This window comes from Berghia stephanieae, chromosome 7, assembly GCF_034508935.2.
Source record: "Berghia stephanieae isolate SIO BIC M18660-M18661 chromosome 7, UCSD_Bste_1.3, whole genome shotgun sequence".
NCBI classification, from domain to species: Eukaryota; Metazoa; Mollusca; class Gastropoda; order Nudibranchia; family Aeolidiidae; genus Berghia; species Berghia stephanieae.
In genome coordinates, this window is record NC_088366.1 from 41,267,442 (window position 1) to 41,278,525 (window position 11,084).

General features: G+C 37.3%; 1 protein-coding gene across 2 annotated transcripts in view; it reads right to left on the reverse strand.

Annotated features, from left to right (window-relative positions):
* Nucleotides 1–6,869: 6,869 nt before the first annotated feature.
* Nucleotides 6,870–11,084, reverse strand: part of LOC144976231 (sodium-dependent phosphate transport protein 1-like) — a 54,359-nt gene continuing 50,144 nt past the window's right edge. For both annotated transcript variants that reach the window (XM_078920410.1, XM_078920409.1), the window contains 3 exons: nucleotides 10,784–10,916; nucleotides 7,693–7,934; nucleotides 6,870–7,220 (listed from right to left, as the gene is read on the reverse strand). In XM_078920410.1, the coding sequence (XP_078776536.1) occupies nucleotides 6,990–7,220; nucleotides 7,693–7,934; nucleotides 10,784–10,916 (606 nt within the window). In that variant the 3' untranslated portion in view covers nucleotides 6,870–6,989. The remainder of the gene's footprint in view (nucleotides 7,221–7,692; nucleotides 7,935–10,783; nucleotides 10,917–11,084) is intronic.

Sequence of the window (11,084 nt, forward strand, 5' to 3'; positions counted from 1 at the left end):
TGTTGATGTGGCTTATTAAACTTATAGTTCTAAGGCGCCGATGTAGACAGTGACCATGTCCCAGAGATTTGTACAGTTAGGATAAAGTTTAAAGCTATTCAGAGAACAGCTAGTAGAATAAAGAGGGATTACAGGTTATGCAAAGACAATGGCATACGAACAAAAATGAGAGAAGAATTTGAGAATGCACTCATGAGACAAAGCCAAAGTGAACCTGATAACGAAAAATGTGAAAAACAATTTGATATATTCCAAAAGTGTGTCAAAGCAACTGCAGAAAAGCATTTACCAATAGCTCAAATAAACAGCAAAAAGGAATGGATGACAAATGAAATTCTAAACCTATTTGAAGAAAGACGAAAATGCAACAGAGGGTCTGCAGAATACCAAACATTGAACAACCACATTAAATCCAAATGCATCGAGGCACACGAGAACTATCTAGACTGGAAATGCTGCGAAATCGAAAGAGAATACAAACCCAACCCCCAACAAGCTCACCAAAGAATAAAAGAACTATCAGGGAAAAGGAAAAACAAAGCAGCAGGAAGTTGTATCCAAAACAAACAAGGGGAACTGCTATTTGAAGAACAACATATAGAAAGCCGATGGGTAGAATACATAGGCGAACTGTACAATGATCCAAATAGAAATGAACCACCACTGAAATTCAAAGAACCATTAAGCGGACCAAACATCACCAAAAGTGAAATTGAACATGCCATGGAACGAATGAGGGATGGTAAAGCAACAGGCCCTGATGAAATATCTGTAGAGGTATTAAAAAGCCTAGGAGATCTAGCAATTGATGAACTTCACATATTATTCAACCTATCACTAGTCATCATTTATTATTGTTGTTGATGTTGTTGTTGTTGTAGTTGTTGTTGTTGTTGTTATTATTATTATTCCTCACGAAAATTACATAGGATCCAAATCGCAATTTATACAACCTTTTTTGTCGGCAAATTGATAAAAATTGAAGCTGAAAACAACCAGCGAACTGACAAGCATTTCCTTCTCTTCGATTGGATTTGACTTAGTGAGTCCAGTCTTGACTACTTCGCCCATGAATATTTGGCCGTTGTCGGTTTTTGTCGGGTTGAATAGTAATTAACTCTTTACTAGTGGCAGCGAAATTCAAAGAAGTGGTCTTTAGTTCAAGTGGTCGCTATAGACAGGTAGTATTTGCCCCTTAAGATCACGACTATAGATGGTCTAGGTCGTGTCAGGGAGGTTTCCCTTATATATAGAGGAAAAAAAAAACTCAAGGGGTCAACAGAGCAGGCCGTAATGGAGATGTGGTCGTTATATAGAGGTGGTCACTATAAGCCAGGTTTGACTGTATTATTATTATTATTATTATTATTATTATTATTATTATTATTATTATTATTATTATTATTATTATATATTATTATTATTATTATTATTATTATTATTATTATTATTATTATTATTATCATTATTATTATTAGTATTATTATCATTATCATTATTATCATTATTATTATCATCATCATCCTCGTCGTCGTCTTCGTCGTCGTCGTAAAATTGTTCTATTGTGATATTAAAATGAGCTGGCGGTGTTACGATATCGACACATTATATCAAGGGACGCAATTGTTTGATTTTTGAATACCGATTACGCAGTACCAGTACGTACATACATTAGTCAGCACTCTTTTTCAGAAAATGTTTACCAGACAACTCCCACCTTGTCAACATGTTTAAAACCTGCGATTCCAAACATTATAATCTCAGACCGGCTTTCGACGTTTTGGCTCCAAAAGATCATCTCTAAGTCATGAAAACTTATTGAAAATAAAAGTTGATCCAGACTACATATTTTTTAGTATCTTTTTAGTGTTATTTAATTTAATCCTTGTGACGGTAATTTGTTGATTTCTAAATTAACTATAGCAACTATATACAGTTTTTATCTCCTAAGAATTACGAATTTTAAAATGTTCAACTAGGCCGGTCTGTAATCTATCGTGAGATGAAGCAAACGTTCTGTGGCCAAAATGAGAAAAAATGTTTGTTGTGCACTACAACACTTATAATGGCGGCTGCTCCCAACCTGAAAACACACGCGGAAAAAACCCCAACTAAAACAGGGATGACTCGGGCAGTCTTTAAATATTAACTAATGCAAGAGGGAAATGCCTGGGTTCATACTCCGATATTTTAAGATGTGTCGAGTTTCAGACTGTGTGACGGTTAGGGTCTTTTATTCGTTCGGTACCTTAGATGAAATAAAAATGGTTTGGCTTAATAATAATAATAATAATAAATAATAATAATAATAATAATAATAATAATAATAATAATAATAATAATAATAATAATAATAGTAATAATAATAATAATAATAATAATAATATAATAATAATAATAATAATAATAATATAATAATAATAATAATAATAATAATGGTACAGATTTATAGTGCGCCAAACATCCCTTCTTCAGGAGGGCTCTGGGCGCATGACATAGATTAAACCTTAACACAGTACACGAACAAAGCTAATTATACACATAATCAAAAGAAAGCCTGTCGGAATCAGAATGTCTTCAATCGACGCTTGAATTCCTCTAGTGAAGACGAAGAACGTATCTTTAGTGGTAGTAAACTCCACAACCTTGGGCTGAAAGCCGCGTGCACCAGCCTTCACTCGACAGCGGGGTGTTTTCAATTTGAGGTCGTTCGTTGATCGAAGCGATCATGTGGGTTATACCGTTCAATGAGGTTTGAGAGATATGCTGGTGACGAGCCCTCCAAGCATTTGAAAACGATAGTTAAAGATTTATATTTAATCCGCTGGTCCACTGGCAGCCAATGCAGCTGCTGTAGTAATTCGGGAGCTGCAGTTTTCCTGTCATTCTGCAGTACAACCCGGGCTGCCATGTTCTGTATTTTCTGGAGTTTATTTATTTTGTCCTTTGTGAGACCAACAAACAATGCATTGCAGTGGTCCATTTTCGGGAATATCAAAGATGTTACCAATTTGTTGCAAGTTTCCCTATTAATAAATGGTCTGATTGTTCTGATATGTCTTAGAATGCAGATAGTACTTGTTCTCACATTGTTAATATGTTTGTTCATAGACATATCACTCTCTAAGGTGATGCCGAGATTTTTTGCTGATGTTGTGAGTTGTATTTTGTCATTATCCTTGATTGTCATTGCCAGTGTAAATGGATCTGTCGTATTATTGGAACTAGCAATGAATAAGGATTCGGTCTTGTCGCCATTTAATTTTAATCTATTTGCAGACATCCATCTCATCACATGGTGGATGCATTGTTCGTAAACAGTTATCTTTGAAACACATGCTATAAATCTGGATATCGTCAGCGTACATATGGTAAGCGAGAGAATGTAACTCTAAGATTCTCACAACAGGGGAGGTGTAAAGTACAAAAAGGACTGGACCTAAAACGGATCCTTGAGCTCCACCAAAATGAAGGTCACGCTCTGAAGAAGTTACTTCCCCAATTAAAACTGATTGAGTTCTTTGAGTAAGATATGATGCAAACCAGTTTAGAGCAGTGCCTGATATGCCGAAAGTAACTTGTAGCCTTCGAAGTAGTATGGCATGGTCGATGGTGTCAAAAGCCGCCGAAAGATCGAGAAGACTAAGGATGGTGGTTTTTCCTTGATCAATAATTTGCAGCAAGTCATTTGTGATTCTCATCAATGCTGTTTCTGTGCTATGATTTTGCCGATAGGCCGATTGATAGCACTCATCGAGGTTATTATGTTTCACGTGACATGAAAGTTGTTTTAGAACAATCTTTTCTAGAATTTTGGAGATGAATGGTAGATTTGATACAGGCCTAAAGTTTTTAAAATTATCACTGTCAAGTCCTGTTTTCTTCAACAATGGCTTCACCAATGCTTACTTGAAGCTTTCTGGAACAATTCCAACCCTTAATGATTGATTAATCAATTCAGTGATGTTCATCAATACACTCCTTCAAAAGCGATGTTGGTAAAGGGTCGAGCCTACATGATTTGCTCGGACTAGAGAGAATCGTTTTCTTTGTGTCATTTATTGAAATTTCTTTGAAAGATGTTAAGGGTTCACCATAAAGAGAGGTATATTCTGCTTCTGTTTCGTCTGCTTCAAGTTCACTCCGTATCGTTGTTATTTTATTCATGAAATACTCTACAAAGCGGTCCGCGAGTATCTTTACATCAGTGTGGTGTGGTAGGCTTGTTTTGATCTAGAAGCTTATTTGAGATTTTATAAAACACCTTCGGACTTCTAATGTTATCAACTTTATCAAGATAGTAAATACGCTTTGACTTAATTGTCACATCTTTGAGTCTATGTTTGAATGATATGTAAGTTTCCTTATCAATTGTCAGGCCAGATTTTTTCCATTTCTTCTCCGCCTTTCTTTTCTCTTTCTTTATGCGTTTGATCTCAAGATCTCAAATGAATCACTCTATAAGATCACAAAAGAAAGACCAATCTCCCTTGACATTTTACAACAACGATGGCAACTTTTCGGTCACATACTACGCAGGGACAAAAACAAACCAGCTAACCAAGCCATGTCGGGATACTTCCAAAAACACGGGAACCTTTTCAGAGGAAGACCGATCACAACACTCCCTGTGATCCTAAACAAAAACCTCACAACACTTGGACAAAGCATTAGTCTCATAACGGCAGGGGACCTTGAAAATCTGAGAACCCTAGCAGAGGACCGGCAATATTGGAGACACCTCACACAGGAAATACTGGAAACAGCCAAGGCGACCCGATCTTTCGGTCGAGACGCGAAAGGCATCTAAGTCAAGTCAAGTGAGTCAAGTTATGCGTTTTACCTCCAAATTGTACCATGGTGATTCTTTTCTGATGTTCACAGATCTTGTCGTGAGAGGTGCGTGCTTATCCATAACACTAATAATTGCTTTATCAAAATTGTCAACAGTAACTTCTTTCTCACAGTGTGTAGTTAGAGAGTGAGAGAGGTTCGCTTTAAATAGTTCTATGTCAATTTTCTTCAAATCTCTCGAAACAACTATTCTTTTTGTTTTTGTGTCGTGTACTGTCCCCCCTCTGATGCCAAAAGATATTAAATGATGGTCTGAAATACAAAGATCATCTACATTGATAGGTGTTGCTAGTTGCATGTCTACGCTGGTCAATACCTAGTCAATAGGCTTTTAACGAAATCGGGTCGAACGCCGAACCCGAACGCCGAACCCGAACGGATATAGCCTTCTCACGTGACCATGAACGAGATCTGGATAGTGAAGACTCTCAAGCGGTATGCAGCATCGGATCTAAGGTCACGTGATAGAGGATAGCTTGGGTTGCTGTTGGCTTGTGTTAGGGGAGGGGCAAGGTCAGTGTCATTCAATAGTATATAATTGTGCATGTGGCGCTCTATACAGAGAGAAAATTATAAATTGATTACGGGGGAAGGTGGGGGGAGGGGGGGGGGTGGGTTGACCCACAAACGATCGAGGTGTTGGGCTTCGGGTAGACCATGATACGAAATCAAAGAGAAAAGGCCGCTGGTACTTGGATGGTGGAAATGGTTGGGGGGGGGGGGTAGTGACAATCAGCATGGGATGTATATATTAACATTAATAATATAGGCAATAGATGACCAGGGATGTGTATTGTTTGTGTATTGTTTGTATATGTTTGTGTGTGTGTGTGTGTGTGTGTATGCGCGCGTGTGTGTGTGTGTGAAAGGGATTACACAAAAACACCTTTCTCTGTAGCTTCCAAATGATTACGTATACGATAAATTTGAAACCCACATTGTTTGAATCAGCTCACTAATTAATTCCTGAGCCTTGAGATGGTGACGCAACTATTACATACAAGACCTTGCAGTCGAGACGGCAGGGCTTTTGGGTTACACAACAACTATTTACCCATCGGTCAGCGGTACTCTTTGATGTATACAACACTCACCGCCTTTACGCAAAGCCGCCTGCCCATAAATCAAGAGATGGTCTCCTAACTGTTCACAAGCGAACTGTCAAACGAGCAATCGATGATTGGATAAGAATCTCAAGATCTCATATAATAAGGTAAGTTTTGGAGAGGTGATATCCCCCCACCCGTCATCGGACAGAACTTTAATTGCGTTATATCATATGAGCTCCGCCTCCTCTTTCTATTCGGGAGTGACGAGATTAGACGAGAGGACGCGAGAGAAAAAAATGGTCACGTGTTGGGCAAGTCGTTCGTTAGGCGAGCTTCGGTGTCTAACTATAACTCCGTAATAATGTGTCCACACCGACGTGTCTTGTCATTGACATACTGTGTCATGAGATGTGACGAAAGTAGTTTATTTATATTTCTTATATCCGGTGTGTCTCGATCAAAGTGCAAGTTGAAATCTCCAACAATAATATTTTTCTTTGACTTCATGTCAAGGCGAAGAAGGAAGTCCTCGAATTCATCAATAAATAGTGATGTTTTTAATCTATTTTTTGCACTGGGTGGTGGCCTATATATTGAATGAAATCAATGACCATTCCTACCGATTCGAATGCCGAAAAATTGTTGATATCATGATTAAATCTAATGGTCAAATTTGACCCCTAGACCACTGCAATTCCTCCCCCTCTCTTTCCTTTTCTCGGAAATGACTGAGTTGTATGTGTGAGTGGTGTTAAATCCGACACAATTGCTTCATCCCCTTTAACCATGTTTCAATTATTATTAGAATATCAAAAAACCTCTCCTCAGTCATATGTTTAATGTCTAATGTTTTATTGCGGCAAGACTGAGCGTTTATTGTCGCCACTTTTAAAATTGGAAGTGATTTCTTTTCACTCATAAGTGGTAGAATTGTCTGTGTGGTATCAAAAAGGTAATAAAGGCAAGTTTGTTTTTTTTCAATACGTTGTAAAATTTATTCAGCCTCAGTATAAGTTTTCTGACATCATGTTAAAAGACGTTTTGACATAATAGGATGACACATCCCTAATTAATACAAGTATGGAGTCATGGTATAACTGAACCATAATTTACTTTATTCTTGGGTACGAAGGGTGACGTAGATTTCTCTTGTTTAGACTCCTTGTTAGACTCATTGTTAGAAATGACTATTTCATACTCCTCACCAAAGGCCCAGGGTTGAAGCTGTCCCGATCCAAACTTCAAATAAAAGGCGTAGGCAATTGCTTGAACGGCGGCCCCAGTGAAAAATATTAACCGCCAGTTCTCTCTTGTTTTCTGTTATGGAAATTTAAAAAAAGAAACATCCCTGTCATTTATACGTTTTTGAAAGAAACAATTTATATTATTTTGGATTATTTTTGTTTCATGTTTTAATCTCTCTCTCTCTCTCTCTCTCTCTCTCTCTCTCTCTCTCTCTCTCTCTCTCTCTCTCTCTCTCTCTCTCATGTATTAGACAGTTTGAAAGAGGGCCACACTCTGAAAGCCAAACAGCTTCCAATTGAGATGCAGGAAAACAAGTGAAAGTAACAATGGGTTGAACGCACATTGCACAAGATGCCTTGCAATGTTATCAGTTCTTGAAAAGAACTCTCGGGCCAAAAAGAAAAATAACCTGCCCGAAACAGATCTGGAGAAAAAAATGTTCAGGGCTAAATCAAAGCGTCCAGTTTGACTTAGAAGGAGATGAAGACCAAGAAATGAAGCAGAATAAATGAGTAAGTAGAACTTTCATAAATCTTAACCTTACCTCCTGAACAACAAATCCAACAACAGGAGGAATGGCAAAGGAGACCCACAGGGATCCCACCTGTTGGATGGCGGAGACAAAACCCACGTAGGCGGGGCTTAGGTCGTAGGCGTTCCCAAAAAAACTGACGTATGACATACTCTGTGCCAAACCAACCGTGAAATAACACATGAAGGATGAAACTACACCCAGGCGAGGCACGAAACATAGACCAACCAAGGCTGTCATGCCAAAACATTTACCTACATGGACACAAAATACAAATAAAATTAATGAGAGAAATAATTAATGAGGGCATTTTATTATGGTAACATTCTATAACTTCCTAAAAGTGGCACGTTACTGTTAGCTCATGTCCCCTTTTAAAGCATATTGAGCACACTAAGTGAGTGCTGCTCTTAATTAAACCTCACGTTTTAAGAAGAGAGGGCGATATCAAGTTATTAAGTGATAAGAACTAAGAACTTTACATTGGACTTTATTCATTTATTTATTTATTTATTCATTTATTTATTCATTTATCTATTTGATTTAAAAAATTACTTATCTATTTATCTATATTTGTTATTCATTTATTTTTAAAGAATATATTTGTAAAAGATCGTACTATCAGTAAATGTAGGATTTGTTGCTAATGTTGTCGTTTAGTAAAGTAGAAGTAAAAGTTTAATGTTACTTATTTCAGAATGATAGGTAATTTTCCCCTTTTAGTGTGGATAATGACTAATCCGATTTAAGACAGGTGAAGCTCCAAATGTAGAGTAATCCGACTGTCTGATGGGTTTGGTACTATGTTGAAAAGAACTTGATAGAGATAATTGAGTATTGAATCAAATGATGAAAAGGTTGCGAAGTCCCAAGATTGAGAGTTTTTCCCAAGATAAGGGTCATATAAATTGATTACTATTTGAAGGATGAGTTTTCGGGCCAAATTTTAAAATACGGGGTTTTACGGATTACGGCAGTTAACTGTTTAAATCAAATTGTGAAAGATAACCTTGAAATTGAATTTTAAGCATCGGGTTTATGCTTTCATGATACTGTTTTGAGGCGATGGGTCACATTTTTTTTGTTATGGGTTAAAGATGCTTTCCATTACTGAAACGATACTCGATTTTAAATTCGTTCAGCTGGCGGACATATTATATTATATGAATCAAATCATAGGGGTGGTAGTGTGAGTTCCATTTTATTCGTTATGGGCTCATATTTTGCTTAATCAGTTGACAAACAAAGGAATGAATCTGGTCGAATCTGTGTTGTGTTGGTTTTGCCTGACTTATGTGTGACCATAATAGGATTCAACAGTCGTGACGTCACTTCCCTCGTAATGACGCATAGTAACTTAGTAACTGGTTCTAAACTATAGGAACAATGGCGGATGCTTTTATGAAATACTTCTCCGACGAGCATAAAAGTGTTTCCAGAGGAGAAAAACATTATAAACCTGACCATGCTTTGACTTTTATACATTCTGATCATGTGAAAAAGTTCTAACCAGCATGAAGAATAATAAGTACTGATTTTCTTTGTTGAGAACCAAGCTGCTAGTTGCCAGGCGTACGTGAGTTCAGACCAGTGAATCCTAGTGGGCAACTGGGACAAAGATACGTTTAACGGAAATATTTTATAATAATCCTATTCCGCATCAAAGGATGGGAAGAAAAAGTTACTTTTCTACCAAACACAACATAATTGGGATATTCCAAGCTCAATTGCACCACGGGAGGACTTCCTTTTAGTCCAATGATGAATCAAAACTTCTTTGATTATGTTGGATAATTAATTAGTGAAAAGGATAAAACCCGCAACAGATACATTGCAGTAAAAAAAAAAAACAACTTAATCCATAAATTGATAGGTTTTAAAAAATGACCCCTTACAAAAACTTTTTTAAAAATTTAGTGAGAGGTTCTAGAAAGGGAACCACATCCGTTTTTGTGAAGCGTATGAAGCAGAGTGAATCTGTGAAGATGTTTGTAGACAGTTTTTGATGAAAACACTTGCCATTGATGTTAACGTTGTGTTTACTTTTGTGTTGTAAAATCTGTTGCCTCTATTCAAAAAGAAAAATAGACAAATAAATCATCGATTTACACACCTGGCTTATCTCACACAATAATTTACTTTCTCCCATTGTCTAATTGAATGGAAGCACACTCTAACCCATTTCACCAAACAATTATTGTGATCACAGTGAAGTGACTCGGGATTCATTCTCCTGGTGAAAGGGTTAGGCACTTGGCACATGGCACTGCAGTTAGGTTTCAGGACTGAGTTAATACAAGTGAAACAGATTCCATCGAATATTATTCTTTAGTGTCCTAGCCCCTTCTGCATGCAAATTCTAACGTGATTTGACCGACGTGTACATATATGCGGGTTTGACATCCGAACCCAATATGGGCCTAGTTTAACAGTGTGCGTCACTTTTGTTTGTTTTGTTTTTTTTCTTGTTGAGATTTCCATTACAACAATGAGCCCATAATAAGAAATTGGGTTATCAGACCTGCAAATAAGTGCAGGTCAGATTTGACCAATTCGTTGCACTATACATGTCGTCTCTTTTGGGATGACCTTCAATACTGTTTGCCAATTTTGTTTCAAGTCTTCAAGTCTTCAAGGAGTTTTTATTTCAATGCCATTTTAGATCTTGCAAATGGAAAACTCGCTGATGGAAAGTTAGATGCATAAAGGGATTTGGGAGAGTATTTAACTTTGTTTTTAGTCAAAAAAGTTTTTGCACGCAGCACTGGCACATCCAACCTTAAACTTACTTCGATGAGATTCTTGGAAATGAGAATAAATTATGTGTTTAAAACAGTTGCAGAACAAACTTGATATGTAATAATAGATTCCCTTTCATATATATTGGCTGACTCTCGGAGTTCCAGTTTTCTTTATTGGACCGGAAAGGGTTTCAACTTTCTGAAATGTATTTGATCATAACCAATGCAGTCGACTCAGTTCTGAAATTTTTTACTTCCGTAACAACCAGTCTAAACAACGGAGAGCATCATTGTTGGTTCAGGACAAAGTAAAGTTGTACCACGTATGGAAAGACATAAAGAAAATAGGTGAAATTCCTTACATAATCCATCGTTGACCTTTCTTAGTGTGGTCAAGTTCAATATGCCACTATTAACAATCCAATCGGACAGCCGGCCAATCCCGAATACCAATGGGATGATGAGGAGAAACGGAACTGATGAGATCACATTTATCTGTAGAAAGGCGGGGGGGGGGGGGGGGGGGGGGGGATTAATAAAGGCAAAACAACATAACGTTTAAAACGGCGAAGAAGTCATGGCGCTTTAACCAGTTAATTGCCGTATTCTGGAGAAAAAAAAAAAAACACGTAGGGTATTTAAACAGTTGGCCAGAAAACTAGT